The sequence below is a fragment of the Neopsephotus bourkii genome, unplaced genomic scaffold (assembly GCF_033783945.1).
Source record: "Neopsephotus bourkii isolate Nb327-2 ecotype Australia unplaced genomic scaffold, CSIRO-AGI_Nbou_v1 NB_196, whole genome shotgun sequence".
NCBI lineage: Eukaryota > Metazoa > Chordata > Aves > Psittaciformes > Psittacidae > Neopsephotus > Neopsephotus bourkii.
Genome location: NW_026900709.1, coordinates 5578548 through 5595561, shown reverse-complemented (window position 1 = coordinate 5595561; position 17014 = coordinate 5578548). Strand labels below are relative to the sequence as shown.

General features: G+C 43.9%; 2 protein-coding genes across 3 annotated transcripts in view; one reads left to right on the top strand and one right to left on the bottom strand.

The window, feature by feature from the left end:
- Positions 1–17014, top strand: part of ALS2 (alsin Rho guanine nucleotide exchange factor ALS2) — a 220606-nt gene that overhangs the window by 123882 nt on the left and 79710 nt on the right. Inside the window, exons 3-4 of one of the 2 annotated variants that reach the window (XM_061377805.1) lie at positions 10172–10302; positions 12419–12520. The gene's annotated coding sequence lies outside the window, so the exon portion shown is untranslated. Of the gene's footprint in view, positions 1–10171; positions 10303–12278; positions 12521–17014 lie in introns of those variants that run through there. The other variant, XM_061377797.1, reaches the window with a different exon arrangement.
- CDK15 (cyclin dependent kinase 15) overlaps positions 15831–17014 on the bottom strand; it is a gene marked incomplete at its 5' end in the record, with an annotated part of 35286 nt that continues 34102 nt past the window's right edge. Inside the window, 1 exon segment of the mRNA XM_061377833.1 lies at positions 15831–15940. Coding sequence (XP_061233817.1) covers positions 15831–15940 — 110 coding nt within the window.

The following is a 17014-nucleotide window of genomic DNA, read 5'->3' as shown; positions in this document are numbered from 1 at the left end:
CAAAGTGGGTTTTGCATAGATTGGTACTCACTCTATTCAAGTTGGTAATTATTTTGAATGGAATACTCCCCATGAAGCAAGCCTGGAACAGCATCAAACCCTACGGGCTGTGGGAGGCACATCCATCAGCTGTACTCTGGGGTGTATTCTGGAAAGACTCACAGCTGGAGAGGAGGATCCATTTTCCTATATACTGAAATGAGAAAACAGCATGCGCTTTTCTTCAGTCTCTTCTTGCGAACATCTGGCTAGTACTTACAATGAATTTGCACAGTTGCTATGAACTATATCTGGGCATGCTTCCTTTGCCTGTGGAAAAATGTGGGAATCCAATCATCCACTACAAAAACAAGGTGCTCCAGCTAATATGTCTCCAAGACCCCGAGGACATGGATTTGGAATGTTTGAGAGGAGGTGGATCAAAAGTGTTTTACTCGACATTCACCTACACTTGCCTGACTCCATCATATTTACATATAGTTAGCACCTTCTGTGTTAGGTAAGGAAAATCCAGGCTGAGCAGCAGGTTACAGAGGTGTGGAACTGGCAGCACTCACTCATCTGAGTCCACCCTCTCCCCAGCCTGTCATGAGAGGAGCACAGTGCTACTGTGGTGGTGCTTTGGGGGCGGAGGGCTCAGATGAGACATAAAACAGAAGTTGTGACCATCTGTGGTCATTAAAATTCCATGACACCTTTTGGTACTGAAGCAGTTGGTGCTAAAACTAGCCTACTTGCAGTACAAGGCAGACAAGCCTCCTGCAGCCCAGCAAGAGGCTGCCTCCTGAGGTTTGCCGGGTGTGTTTTCAGCCTGCAGTGGAGCATGGGGTGCAGCACCACGCTGCCTGCCTAAAAGTCGCTGATCTCAGAGCTGGGAGCAGAATAGCTGCATCCCTGTAACAAGAAAACATGCTGAGAAGGAAAGAACTAAGTATGGAGTGTGCAGCATGCTAATAATGCAGCTCTGTTGTTTCTGTGCCAGCATCTAGCACTCAGTTGTGCTAGAGGGTGGCACATATGCAGACAAGACCGTTTGCAGGCGATAGAATAATGGAATGGTTTGGGTTGGAAGGGGCCTTTAAAGATCACTTAGTGTAAACTAAGATAGGATCCTGAGAATCCTTGCAGCAAGCCATGCTGTGAGATGTAGCAGGACACTCCAAAGCCAATTCTGTGAAATAGGAAGCGTCTCAAGCTCTGGTTGTAGGTTGGATCATACAGATAAATTTAAACTTGGGGTGAAAGTAAATACCTTATGGAAAATGAGGTCTAAACCACCATGTAGAGGGGTAGAAAGGGGTGGTGGTGAGACCTTTACTGCTGACAGCTTACAGATCCCTTCCTCAGCAGTTGCTCTCATCCCTGGGTCTCCCTGCTGTGCAGTGACCCAGAGCGGAACCACCCCAGCTGAAAAATAAACATGTTTTGTTTCCTCGGGTTGTTGTTTAGCTGGATGAGTTCTCTGGTCTCATTCGTTGTGTGCTACACAGGCAGCGTGCTGGCATAGCTGATAGTGCAGAGTATTGGCAGTGAGGCAATAGGGAGTGGAAGAAGAGCAGGACTACTCCAACTGCTGTAAGCAGCCCCATTGTCAAAAATGCAACCACAGTCTGATATCAGAGCCTGCCCAGAGCTCCCTTTGGCATAAGGGCTGGCCTGCAGCTTGCGCAGAAGGGGAAGAGGGGACAAATGCCTCTCAAAAAAGCTACAGAAATTCTTGAGTAATCAGGGCAAATCACCCCAAAATGCTGCTACTGCACTGATTCATTAGGGTGCTGGAACCTTGTGAAACTTCCTAGTACAGCATCCTTATATTGAAAATCAGCAGCACTTAACATCTTGGTTCCTTCCTGCTTAACCTAACTCTTGCAGGATCATTGCTTTTCCGTCCTTCTCTGGGAGAGGAAAAAAAATCTGGCAAATCCTTTTGCTCCTTTCTTGGCACATCCTGCTATTGCCTTGTTAGGAAGATGTTAGGAAGAGATGCTTGGTCTGGCCTTACCAGTGGAATCTGCATAGCACTGTTCCATACCAGCCACTGCACGGGGAGTGGGTACAGCCACCCTGGATGCTGTGTGTGCTTTCTGTTAATGGCTGCTGTATTTCATCTCTGTGCTGCTGGTTCCCAGGCAGCATGTGATCCTCTGGCTTCTATAGGGAATGGATTGATGCTATAAAATGGTCTTTTTATGGAGCCTCTTGGCAACGCAGAAAACTTTCCCATTGCCAGGGTGTTCTTTTTATTAAACAATTTGTTCCCAGAAAGAAACCCATTTAACCAGCTTTTTCTCTGTTAAGGGGCTTCAGCTGCATTTGTTGGGTTTTGAGCTTGTTTGGTGTGCTGTAAACTGCAAAACAGTGTCCTACAATGGATTTGTCTGAGGGAACTGAAGTGTGTACTGCTGTGATTCTGCCTGCTGTGGGAGCTCCTTGAAAGCCAGATGTCACATTCAAAGAGTGATCTGTGTTTACAAACACGTGGCCACACATACTCAACGCTTTCAGCAGGCACCGAACTTAAATTCAACTCTTGCAGTTTAGCTTCTCTACCCACCTGCCCTGCACCCAGCCAGCAAGAGAGAAGAAAGCTCCCAGAACTTGGACGGGATTGCGTCTTTTATTTAGATGAGGAAAAAAAAATGACTGTTTGCAGAGGACTGAATTTAACTTCCCAACTGGGGCCTCTCATCTGTAAGTTCTTGCAGACAGAAAAACACCAACTGCTAGCAAGATAATCCAATTTCCCTTCTCTGGCACTGTGAGGAAGACTGCCTACCCCCCACGCCATGCTGGGCTTCAGTCTGGCAGAGCTTCTCCCTGACCACTATACCCCCGGCAAGATCCATCTCAAAGCTTCAGCCCCCCAGGGTTCATTAGGAGGCATTTATTTCTGCATATTCCAGGGGGGTGGAAGGGGTGGAGGAGGCAGATAACTTTATTCACAATGCAAATAGGCTGCCCTTACTTTCAACCCTTCCTTCAAGCCAGGAGACATTAAAAAAACATGAGTTCTTCTAAAATAATAAATACATTAATTCTGCTGGATGTTATATTGCTGTGCCTCCAGAAAAGTGCCGAGGCACCATTTGATGGGGAAAGCCAATGAAATCTGTTAACTCTGCTTTTGCCCTTGCTCCCTGAAATGCTGTTAAAAGTTCAGCTGTGTGGGCTAAACACGTATTAGAGCACTTGACTCATTTAAGAAAGATTGTTAGCAGGTAGTTTTGCACAACAGGACTAAGATGCTTCAAGGAATGAGGGAAAGTCAACCCAATTCTCTCTGCAAATCTGAAGTGCTAGTCTGTGATTTACTAATGGGGAGCAGTGAGTTATTAAGCTCATCACAACGTAGCATCCTGCTCCCCTGGTCCAGAGGGAGCCAGCTATTAATAAATCAGAACCCAGTTCTAAGCTACAGGGATAAAAGGATCTACATTAACATGAAAATATTAATATGTGGTAGAGCAGATTATCATCTAAATGGGATAGAATGAGATAGCACCATTGTTTGGAAGAAATGGCGTGCTCCAAATCTCATTAGAGCTCTAATCGTACTAGCAATGCAAGATATCTCCAGACCCTTGGAAGCGCTTTGGATGCTTGGTAAATGTGTTGATGATGCTGGGGGGTTCAAACATCTGCCCAAGGCTTGTCTTTCCTCTCAGTGTCAGCCGCAGGGTCTGCCTGAAGGAAGCAGAGACCCCAGGTACAACCAAAGGGAATGATATGGCTGTTCCTTCTGCAGGGTGTGCAGCTTGCAGAAGCGCTGCACTCCTCACTGGAATGGGCATTGCCCAGAGGCACCCACGACTGGGGACAGGCTTCTCTGCTCCACTTCCCTTAAAAACATTATCCAGAGCCGCAGGGGAGGTTGGTGGAAATCTGTGGGATGAGGCTGTGCTCTCCCTCCTTTGCTCTGCAAACAGCGGGGAACTCCCCATAGCAGTGAAGGGGCAGAACAAGAGGGGGTCATATTCAGGGGCTGTTTCCTCCCAGGCCAGGGCCCCAGGGCAGTGCCTTCAGGGACATCTCTGCAGTTGCTTCAGGGGCTGTCTGGCATGGAGTGTCCAGCCCCCACTGCTGACAGCATGCTTCACTCCAGGCCTGGCCATTTTTAACTCACTTATACTAAATGAAGTAGAATCTTCCCTGTCAGGGGCTGTGGTGCAGCCTGGCACATATAAGCAGCTACCTGAAAACACGGGGACTGCTAGCAACCTGTCTGCCTTCATTCATCACACCTAGACAATAACAGTCCCTTCTCTGCTGGCTGGGCAGCTGCTTTCCTGGGATTCTATCACCTTCAATGGGTTTGTGTTTCTCACGTTGCCTCTTCACTCACTCAGCCCCCAAGGCAGCCTCATCCTTCTGATCACAGGATGCTCAAACATGGTCCCAAGCTTAGGGCTTCACAGCTGTCTCCAAGCTTGTCTCCTCTCTCTTTCTGCACAGGATCCACAGTGGTCAGATGGCCAGCATCCCTGCTCCCAAGTATGTTGCAGACAATCTTCTTTCAACTGAAAGGAATCTTTCAGGTCTGTGTCCAGCTGAGTGGCTTCTGAGAGGGTTTTGTATTAAAAAAACATTTAATCACATGAGAAGCCTCCAGCACCTACCCAGAGAAGCATGGTGTGATTTGTTCTGCAGCTTTTCAGCAACAGCAGGATGCAAGTTTGTGCAGCCTAGCCCACAGCCCACCAAGCATCAGCACAATGACTACTTACTTGCCTGTGCAACAGCACTGTGTTTAGCTCACAAGAACCATTCCCAGACTTCTTTGGGAATGGGGATAGTGGTCACTGTCAGTATTCTCTGGTGATAAAAGCCTAGTTCAGTCGTGTAAAATCTTGTCATCCTTTTTATTTTAAATCCAATCAAAACCTCAAACGGCCTGAGATTTCACTAGCAGAGAAGGTTCAGCAAGGAAAATGCAACAGCCATTTGAGAAGGTTGAAGCTGAAGTCAAACCATGTTGCTCAAAGCTGTTGTTTTCCTTTGGCACCTGTGGCACTTCCAGCCTTAGTCACCAAACTAAACTTTCCAGCACATGCTTAAGGGAAGTGCCCAGCCAGGCCAGTGGCCTGGGCCATGCTTGCTTCATCACAGACATCTATCGTAAATAGAGCTGTTACAGCCAAACAATGGCCCAACTGCCTAGGGGAGGCTGGCAAGCAGAGTTTAATCTACTCAAGATAAGGAAGGACCATTCATAATGCATGGGTTTGATTTGCACAAATATTGAGACTATTCTTTGCATTAATGATAAAGTGGATTAAATGTGCCCCATTTTCCTAGTTAATGCCCCTCTGGAGTTTCACTGGGACTAGAGCAGATCTGGCATTTAAACTAAAGAAATCCCTGTTTAGTGTGTGGGAGTCTCTGGAGAGGCCACAGATCTGCATTGCAGCTGTGGAATACAGCATCTCCTCTGCTGCTTATCACAGAGCTGTGCTTCTCCTGGGAAAATTTTGCCCAAAGGATTCAGCCCTTGCCAAATTTTCAACTGGATTTTGTTTGTTTATTTTAAATTTCTTCTTAAACATCTGAAACCAACAAACTTAAAACCTGCTCTAAATCTATCAACTTGAGTTAATCCCTTAGAATAAAATAATAAACCAATTAACTCCTCCAGGCTGCCAGCTTCTATTTCTAAGACTTGGTCTAAAATAGATTTAAATGATGAAATTCTAAACCCTGAAAAAAAAATTGAATTTAATTGAAAAGAAACAATGTTTTTTCTATTCTGTGGTACAGCTCCTGTCCATGGCATCTGTTCAGATGGATTCAGATTCAGATGGGTAAAATTCACCTGGATTTTAAAAGGGCTCATATCAGACACGCATGTGTGTGCAAAATGCTGCTCTTCGGACCTTTGTACTCACTTTGCAGTGACAGGGTATGTAGGTACCCAAGGAATGAATCATGTAGAACCAGCTCTGCCTCATCTTCTCCCCAGTCAGTTCTCCTGGAGAGCTTTTCCCACATATATGCTCTCCTCCTTCTTCTTCTCTATACTCATTTATCATGTAAAAAATCAGGGCAGGGATGGAGCCACATATTTTAGGTCCAGAACAGCCTCTAATTTTTGTGAGGTTTCTACTATGCTGAAAGGCAGATTTTTTATATGATGCTACATGGACCCTGGAGGTGGTGTCTGCCTACGAATGCGGTTACATCTCCCTCATCTTCAGGGGTGCTCCAAGCAAGTGGGTGGGCTGGGCTCTATAAATAGTGTGTACTAATCCATACTCCATTTTGCAGAGAGGCATGGTAGAAAACACACAGCTACAATCTATTCAGGGAATTTGTTAATATTAGAACCTTAGGGAGCAGCTCTACTTACATCACAGACATCTGTTTGTTGGAAATATCAGTTCAATAAACAGTCTTCTCAGCCTCAGTATTTTAGCAGTACAGGCATTACAAATAAGGATGATGTTACAGTCCTTTCCAGTCCTAATGCAGGGTCGTTCTCCCCAATACAGAGAAGTTGTTTTCTCATAGCTGTGCAGAACAGAGACATCTGCAGCACATGAAACACATGGGTGGCAGCAATCTTAATGAAGTCCCCAAAGTGAAACCTCAAAAAAAAGTGCACTTCTCAAGGACCCAGATAAGACTCATATTGAACTCTAAAGGTGTTAGATAGACATCATGCAGTATATCTCAGCAATAAATGCGTTTGTCCTGGAAGAAGCTTCAGCTGCATGTTTTGAATGAGATCTTTTTGCTTTGGAGAGAGCTAATGATCTGTAAGCACTGACCCCATGTCATCATCCGGGATCCTGCTGATGGTGGTAGCATACAGAGCTGTCTGATGTCATGTATGGCCAAAAATGGAGAATCTCAAGTTTCTGCCTGTTTCTGGTGGCTATCCAGGGAATATGGTATTCACCAAGGAGGATGGTGAAGGGAAACAATGCTTGTTGTTCTGATGTTTGTATCTGTATGCAACCTATATCTATATTTCAACCCCACTTGAAGTGGGTTCTGATGTTTGTATCTATATGCAGTGTATACAATGGCTATTGTCTTTGAAGAGCTTTGCTACCTGTCTCATTACCCTGGAAAAAGACTTTGGGATATTAAATAGAGAACAATCAATCCCACTAACAACAAATAACCCTCTAGGAAATAAACACAGTAAAAGAGTTATGCTTGTCTTAGCAGATGTTGCTAGCTGATAAAATCTCAAATTTGGAGGTTATTGAATATGCAGACCTTTTTTAGAACTATTAAGATAATATGCATGTGATGGGGTAAATGAAGAATATGATTTTGCTTTAAAAGATCTGGCTTTGCAACAGTACATAACTCTAAAAAACATATTTCACCTTACATCCAGCACGATACTGATACTGTACTATGCTAAATTCAGGCCCTGGCTCCAGCTAAAAGACTCAGGATGTCATGATGTGCTGCTTGGGGCCAGCTTGCTGTAGAGGAAATCAACACTCACAGCTGGATGCAGACCCAGAGTCCCCATTCTCCTGCTGCTGAGAGCAGTATTTTTGCCCTACTTGTTTGACTAGGAATGAATGGGACTGGTTTGATTTTCTTCCAGACCAGCTGTACTTAGCCTCATTACAAACTTCACCGTGCACTGTCCTTTCCCCTGCCTTATCTCCACTCTCCTTCAAGGGCAATGCTCGAATGCTAGAGGGGTGCTTTTGCTGGGAGCTGTTCTGAGCTAAGAGGACAGGCCAAAATGACCTTTCCTCCTGCTTGGTGTTTCAAACAGCTTCCGGCCACGGGGAGGGGATGTACTGAGAATGTGTGAGAGAAAACACTGAAAAGGGAGAAAAAGCACAAAAAGGGAGGGGGAAAAAGTACAGCAAGGAAGCTAGAGACAAACTTCCAGTTGTGGATTATTTCTCACCCAGGCTCTAATTAGGAAGCCTCTTATGGGACTGTGAAGCTGTCAGGCTGCCAAATGTCAGCGTGTTTGTCGGAGATCAGGCAATTCTCCTGTCTGCAGCAGCTACAGTTTGGTGCCATGATCCTCCTGGGTTCTTCCAGCATGTGTGACTCACACTCAGCACTGGCACGGGGGTGGCAGTGGAGAGCTTGTCATTTTCCCTAAAAAAACAGGAATAAGAAGCAATCCCTTCTTCTAGGATTTGATCCCTTAATTCTTGTTGTGCACAGAGAGGGTTAACCACAGGGTGCAGAGCTGCTTCAGCAGTGTGTGACTCAGATTCCCAGGGAAATCCCCAGCTTATCTGATGGAGCCTGTTAGTCTGCTAATTGAATAAGCTCCTATTAAAACTGCAATGTTTTTTAATGACTGCTAACAAAGGGCCAGATTCTGATCTGATCTTTTCTCTTGGGCTCATTTTTGCTGATGGTCCAGCCCTGCACCTGATTGCAAGGTGGGAGAGCAGCAGCTGCTTCCCCAGAGCCTAGTCTTGCTCCAGAGTGGGTACCTGAAACCAAAGCCTCAGCTCTAAGGCTTTCCTGGTGCAATTGAGTTACCAACTGGGCATCAAAACTTCACTTTTAATGAGCCAAGGCTTCATGAAGTGTAATAGGCAGGAAGTTTTTAATGGGGATCTTTAGGAAGAGGGAGAAGGCTGCAATGCAGCCAGCAGAGGAAAGCATTTATTGGGAGACTACAAGGACTCCATGTAACATAATTGCTGGAAATATCTAATACATGATCCAAGCCCTGCTCTGAGTAATTAACTTTCCCAGTGTTGAAATCAGGTTGATTTGTTGATTCTGCATATAAGATGTTGTCTATGTCTGCATAGAAAAAATGCTGTGTGTGCCTCTGCATATGCATATTCAAACCTTAATTTTAATTAAAATTATGTGCATTATACATGTATCTCTTTTTCTCTATGGGAATTGACTTTGCAAAGGTATTTGCCTAATAGGAAAAGAAAAAACTGTGGTTAGTATTTAAAGTGAATTTAGCTGGGTTACAGGGTACTTCAGAGGGAGAGCCTAACAGCTCTGATTTCAACCAGGCCCTGCCCTCCCCAGGATGGGGTTGAGCTCTCGCATGACCCTGTGAACACATTTGCCTTCCTCATCTCACCTGAAACTCCCAGTGCGTTCCCAAGCCTGTGTGACATCAGAGCCATGAAATGTTTGCTAATATAATCATAAGGAGACTTTATTTTTTCTTTAAAACCAGGAATGAGATCTGGCCGCCTTCACCCCCGTGTGCATCCACACCTACTCAGTTCCTTTGTGTGTCCCTTTTGGTTTCCTCTTGGGAATGTTTTTATTAACATGCTTCTTGTAGAAGGTTCCACGTACCCACACCATCACTGAGCTGCTGCTTAAAAAGTTTCATAAGCAATCCATAAGCAGTGGGGTTTTTCCTTATGATAACAATAGCAAAGTGTCAAAGATTCAAAGCTCCTGTTATCAGTGGCAGAGCCTAAACCCCATTTCTCAGCCCGTTTCCTATTCCCCACTCCCCAGCTCTCAGATGCTGTGACACGGCTCCATCATGCCACAACTCGCGGTCCCAACAAACAGAAAATGATTTCCAACCGGCAAACACGCTGTTTGCTTTCCAGAAGAATCGCACTTTCCCATCTGACAGCTGATCAAGGGATCTCCCGCTGCTGTCAGCACGGAGAAGTGTTTAAACACAGGGATGGAAGTTTAAACATTTTCTCATTATCACAGAATAAAAAAAAAATAAAATAATTAAAAAATAATAAAAAACCCTCCCCAAAATAAAGGCATTGAGGCTCAGGCCCCCCTGCTGTGCCGGTAATGAAGCGCTGCCACGTGACCCACTGGCGGGGGCTTTTATCTCTGCCCCAATATCATTACTGAAGTGACACCTGTCACATGACCCACATCAGGGCTTTCATCTGGCCTCTCCAAATGCAGGTCTAGCTTGTGAGGGGGATTTTCCTGCAGCTTCCACCTCCCCCGCCTTTAAAGAGTATTGACCACTTGCGCTGTTACAGGCATAGTTTGCAAGTATTAAAGCGCTCATGTTTTTTCTTCAGGATATGTGATTTGGCCGACAAAGTTGGTCTGGGCTGAAGTAAAACAGAGTCTTGGCCTGGGAAAGAGGTTATTTCATTTACTTCAAGATGTTTTTACAGCAAATATTTAAGTCTGCTGTTAAACTCTCTTTACAGAAAAAGGGATGCTGAAGGATTTCTCCAAAATCTCAGATTTGTTTTTAATTTTTTATTAGGTGGTGAGAAGAAACAGTTTGATGACCCTGGAGCGCAATGATCTCCATTTACATGCACTTCAGAGACTCTCACCTATTTTACCAGCGCATACTACCTCTGCCAAAAGAAGGCTTTCTGGAAAAAAGGAAAGGTCAGTCCTGCACCTCTTTGCCAATGTCTGGGATTTTTTGTGAGGTCTTCAACAGCAAACACCTCGATTTGCAATGAGCCTACATACACAACAGCAGTACTGAGCACTTACTTGCTAGAACCCGTTCAGTTATTACCTCAAAACAGAATATCAAACATCCAGATGTGACAGGGGATGACCACCCACATGAACTAGATGTGAGCAGGCTGGAGATAAAGGAGCCTGATCATCATGGCTTTTTCTTGCTCCTCCTTTCCCACTCCACACTCAGCCATGCATGAAGTCTGATACTTCTCTGACCCCTTCATAATCTGATTCAGCTCAGTAAAGCAATGAAAAACTAACTCAGCAAAAGAATTAGCTTTCTACCTGTTTAGTGAGTTAGATCAGTTCATCAAGGGCTTAAAAAAGTGCCAGAGAGCAAGAGGGAAAGACTGTGGATCTTGAAGCACAAAGGGAAATGAGGGAAGTGGGACCACCTTTTTGGGTGGCACAGACTTGGTACATGAATTCAGATGTTTCTTTTTACCTGGTCTTCTTCACTCATTACAAGACTACGTCCATTTGTTGCCCTTGAGATTGTGCAGGCCAGGGGATGGAAAATGTACTAAGTACTCCTGATGTGAATAGTGCTCCTGTTAGTTTGGGAGAGTAGTGGTTCTAGGGCAATTTCTCTCTCTGATCTGGCATATTTAAGGCATTGGGCCTCCAGTGTTGATTTAATGAACAGAAGGGTGTTGGGTTGCAGGACATCCTTTGCCAGGGTCTTTCTGGCTTTCTGCCCCTCCATGTAACAGAGCTAGAATATATCATTTGACTCTTTGGCAGTTTAGTGTAAGAATTTTGGAATATGGGGTAGCAGCTATGTAAAAGAGCAAAGCCATTCTCTCTTCTGCTCCAGGACAGAAGACATTTATAACTGGTGGTCTGGATTTACACCATGGGGAAAGTGATTCAGATCTCATCATTAGATCCCTTACTGTCTATGCATAACTAATCCTTTAATTTAACATACCTCAAGCATTTAGTGGCTCCCAATTAGGAGCAGACATCCAGCCCTTGGCAGGCATTAGAGATCCTGCTTCTTCACTGCTTTTAGCCCAGTCATCTCCAAGAGTGCTAAAGGAATGCAGAATACCTCATCCCAACTTGGGCATCACTTACAGCCTTTCTGAACACGCATATGATAATGCACCATAACTCACAAGTGGAGAGCTGTCTTCTACCTATGTAGCCAGGCAGCCACTTTACAAAAGCTGCTTTATTTGTACCAGTTCTTAGAATCTTTTGCAATGCAACAGCCGGTGCCAGTGTGCTTAAGAATTCCTGGTTTTCTTTTAAAAAGGTTCCAAATGCCCTTCTCTCCACAAATAAACCTGCACATGGGAGGCTGACAAAGAGACACATGCCTAAGTAGAACTCTATAGGACATTCTGGCCTGATCTTGCTTCGACTGCTGTGAGGTCACTGTAATATTATTCCAGATTCATTGCAGAGCAAATTAGAGGCAGAAGGTCCTAATACTGAGAAAGATTTCTGTTCAGTATTGCAAAGGGAGGTCAGGCATTCACACTCACTTTGACGGTGGCTGATGTTTGGGAGATCTGGGTCCACACAATCCAGACGTGGAAAGACTTGGGGACATAGCTCTCCTTCTTATCAAGGCAGAGAACTTTAAGGACTGTCACATAACACAAGAATACCCCTTGTTCTCTTCACTAAGCAGTGCCTGCAGATAATCCATGTGCTCTTTTATGTATCTAATCTGTATGTTCCTGAAATAATGTCTATTGCAAGGGCAAAGGAGAACACAAAAGTGTGCCCAGATCTGTAGTGTTTGGTTAGCAAGAAATGGACTTGGGTGGGTCTGGAGATATAGCTCCCTTACACTGAAATGACACCTTTCAGCTCTTTCTATGGCTGCCACCTATTTATTTGATGTTTCCCCATAGCTCCATGACTGATTTGTTCCAGTGCCTCAATGATCTGCATAATTCTTGCTCAGAGAAGTTCTCCCAGTCATGCCAGTGACACTACTCAGATGAATAAGAAGTATTCAAGAAAGTTTGCATGCCTGCACCTTCATGATTTATCTTGGCCTTCCTCTTCTTCACAGGTCTGCTGTGAGGTTACACCAAGGCTTCTGGTTTCTGATGTCCCAGAGCCCAGAAAAAGTATCCCAGATATCTGAAACCAAGCCAACTAGCACCTGAACACAGTAAATTGCCTGCTTTCCTAATTCCTCCAGGAAGAATGCTGTAAGAAATTTCACAGTAACTGTAGTTGGGGAAGAACTCTCTGATTTCCCCATGTATCCTGATCAGCACTCAACTCAGATTAGCTTTCCTTGTCATAATCCCTCAGCAGACCTGACATCAAGGAGAGGAAATCACTCTGGTAACTCATTAATGAGCCAGGACTTTCTGCAACAGTTGGACAAAAAATGGCCTGTGTTCGGCTGCATCTTAGTTCTTTGCCATCTCCCCTCTGTTCATCAACACCTGCACACATTTGGGACCCAGTATAAGAAGACCCCTGAATTCAGCTCTAAGCAACCAGTCTGCAATGCACACGCCTAATGCTCTGCTGGTGTGGAACCAGGATGCTGGTAATCCTGTTAGTAATGGCAGAAGCTCCCTCTAGGAAATTATAACAAATAGTCTTCAACAATTCCTTTGTTGACAACTTCATCCAAGAAACCATCTTCCCTGGAGACTTCACTCAACTTCTGACTAATCCCCTCCTTCCCTCAGGAGCTCTTTTGTTGAAGGAGATTGTAGGCAAACCCCAGGAATGACAGGTCTCTGTAAGCCTTGGATCAGCCTCTACATTCTTTCAATTGTCAGTCCCCATCTGTCCTGTTTGTACATCGATCTTCTGGACCAGGGATCTCTCTATTAAGTGTCACATCACTGAGTTTATTCTGCAAGTCTAGTGTCCAGACTGTGCTGTTACATCTTCGTTGCCAAGTCAATCTTTCTGACATTGCTTTCTGAAAAACAAAAGGCAGGACATCTGGACAATTTAATTCTCTTCTACTGAAACGTTATTTTAAAAAACACTCCCTTCTCCCAGAGCAAACTCTGTCCTTTTTTTGTGTGTACTCTCAAAGGTTTTGTTTCATTTTGTCAATATTAAGAATGATTTCAAAGATCCTTGCAGTAAGGAGGCTAGAATTTGCCCCTGTTGCAATGGAATTTTGTGAGGATAAAAATCCATGGCCTAAGTCCTGAATCAAAAGGAAAAATAAATCCTAATTACAAATATTCTGCAGGGCTAGTGCCTTCAGTTACTTTGCTTGTTAACAGTCACAGTATCACAGTATCACAGTATGTTAGATATTGGAAGGGACCTCAAAAGATCATCTAGTCCAATCCCCCTGCCGGAGCAGGAACACCTAGATAAGGTTACACAGGAACGTGTCCAGGTGGGCTTTGAACGTCTCCAAAGGAGGAGATTCCACAACCTCCCTGGGCAGTCGAAACAAGCTCGAATCTTTCTACAGATTCACCTACACTTGGCCAGTGCAGTAGCACATACATACAAGAGGCACTGCATTTTTTATCTGCATTTTGAAAGGCAGCATGAGAATGGAAGCAGATTCCAACAATCCGTACATTCTTCCTCAACAGGTAGAGGGAAAGAGGTAGAATAGCATAGAAAATGGATGGAGTGTTGGCATGGACTGTATGTCCCCCTGAGATAGACACCTGGCACTCTCTTTCCTTCCTGAAACCAGAAGGAGAACAAGGAGGAGACTGTGACAGTGTTTTGTTCCTTGCTGTGTTGCTCAGGGCCTATGGATTCCTGATGGAGCCTGGTATGTTTAGTTTTTTGGCTTTGTCTATTTTTGTAACTTAACTCAGGTTGGCCAATGAAGGAGGGCTGGCCAGTTTCATTATGTTCCCAGGAAATTCCATTCCCTCATGTGCCAGCATGAGGCTGTTGTGCTTTAGATGCCTATCTACCTCTGATTAGATTGGAAAAAGCAGACAGAACCCCCTGCTTTCCATTGGTAGCCTATTAAAATGACAAAAAAATTACTGTTTCATTTATAACCTTGCTTACACGTCTGAATCCAAATGCCTTTTAAAAAAAGAAAATTAATAACATGAACACCATCACTTACAGAAGGTTTTCCTGTAATGAAGTGCAGAAGAAGACTTGAATTGACATTTAAGCTTGTTTATTACATTTTTTTAAGCAGCATAAAAAAAGGGACACAGTCACTTTCAGGCCAAGTTAATGTTAAAAAAATAAAATGTTTAATAAGAGTATCTCCTACTCTTTTAATGCTTTCACTATTTTAAATTAAGTATTTGTGAAATACTCTCAAAATCGGTTAAAACTGGTCAAATCCAGATTCACTGAACTGAAGAATGAGTGCCCTCCTCAAGTGAGTTGTCCCAGAATCCTTAGTGGAACTGACAACCAGCTTTTTGGCAGGATTATTTCCTCTGTGATCACAGAGAGGGAACAGCTGCCCTGCCTGCACTTGAGCAGGTGAGCAGGGAATGTATTCAGGCTGCCTCTAAAACCCAGTCTGGTCACAGGGCTGGCAGTGTCAGGTCCTTCTTGAAAAGACTGGAGGCTGTCCTGTCTGCCTGCTGTTTACGTGATGAGGGCAGATGGGGTAGAAAGAGGCTGTGAGACCAGGCACTGAGTGCTGGGACCTGATCCTGTAGCAGGGACATCTACATGCATCTGAAAGCACAGACAGGTAGCTGAGGTTTGCCCTGTTAGCACAGCTTAGGTTGCGTCTTAGCTTGGCAGAAAATTGGACAGTCAAGCTAATTTGGCCTCAAGATCAGTTTCCAGGTCTGCCCTGCAAGCACAGACCCAGGCAGTGACACTGACTGGACACATGCTGTTAACAAATGCACAAAGTAAACAAAGAGATATGATGTAACAAAAGGGTATTTCTTTCAATAATGTCAATAATTATTTCAGTAATTTCTTTCAATAAGAATGACTTTAAGTGATCTTTTGGTCTTTCTGTAGCAGGAGATGAAAAATGTTGATGCTGAACCATTTTTTTGAGGTATGTCGTATTAAAGTGGTGATTAATTAAAACCAAGGATGTTAATGAGCTAAAGAGATTTTGCCTTGCTCTGCTCAGTCAGGTTCCACTGTGTGTGAAATCAAAACAAGTAAGCTATAAAATGTGAACTCACTAGACAAGGACAAAGGCAAACAAAACAATCTGGTCAGTTTAAGCAATGGAGAAATGAAGCAATATTTTGACTGGGGAGGCATCAGAGGAGGCATCCATCTCAGTCTTGGGAATATGATGAAACAAACCCAAACCTCCCATACCACCAAGCATTGTGGGCCACTGGCTTGCTGATATCTGAATGTAAAATTTCCCCCTTTGTCCTCAGCCTGGGATGTGGTCATCCAGCCCTGTGTATCAGTTCTGTTTTCCCACCTTCAGTATACAAAGGAATTCATGTGCTAAGGATAATGGCAGCAGCTTTGGCAATGGCAACTACGTGCTTACACAAGAGCTAGTTAATCATCTCTGCTTTCTACCAAAACTTACTTGAACCTTGTGAGAGATGGCCTTTTTAGTAAGAAACAAAAAGGTCACAGATTTCAGGTTGCAGTCTCAGTCCTGGAACTGTGAGCACTGATTGTCCTGCAGAAAAAGCAGGTTAAGAGAAAGCTGCAAAATGATCCTTTTCCTTCACTGTGCTACTTTCCTAATGCTCTCCTGTGACATTAGCCACAATACAAATTCATTCAGGATCCTATTTTCTCACAGCTCCATTCCTTCTGCTTGTTTTGGGAAATGATTTCTTTAATCTATGCATCCTTCTCTAGAAATCTCATCCTTGTGGGTTTTTTTTTTTTTTCCTTTTTCTTGGAGCAACCAGGAAAATACTATTTGGTAGAACAGTGGTAGGAATGCAACCCGCTAATCAAAAGGATTCAAATGGATCTACACACTGCCAAGCTCTCTCCTTTCCACCCAGTGGAGGGGAAAAAAAAGAGAAAGAAAAAAGAGACAGAGCTTCTCTCCTTCAGCAATCTCACAAATGCAAAACCTTCCACTCCAGTGACTCCTCATTAACTTACCAAATCTGACAGTCTAATTATCGTAGCTGCTTCACGCTTAGAATAAATAAATACTAAAGTGGGTGTTTAAAGAAATTGAGCAGTGAAATTCAGTCATCTAGACAGTCAATAGAGAGTTTATTTTAAATTTTTATATTCTTATGTATTTATATCATTTTAGGAAAGATAATGAGATAGTTGTCTTTCAGGCTAATTGAGTTCCTAGGCTCATGGTTGCTTGCTGTCACAATCTCAAACTTAGCTTTAACTTTTGTGCCTTAGAAATCTGATCACTACATCCCCATTTGCTCTTTTCTGTTGATAACTGGGTGAAGGCAGAAGTGCACCTGAGGATGGGAAACAGCTACATGTGAGTTCCAGTCTGGATGTCTTCCACAGCAAACAAGACAACTAAATCTTCTCAGATTAGCATTTAAGAGTGTCAAAGGGAAAATGGAAGTTATAGAAACCTCAGATATAACTTGCAATTAGACAAAACACAGAAAAACATCTGCTAACCTCTGATGCAATAGCGTCTGCCTCCATGAGGGTATTAACAGCACTCCTTCCCAAGAGCAGTTCATCTCCCTGAACAATAAGACCTTTATAGAGATTCTCTGGCCTGAGATCAATGGAGTCAGAGTATTTGATCCAT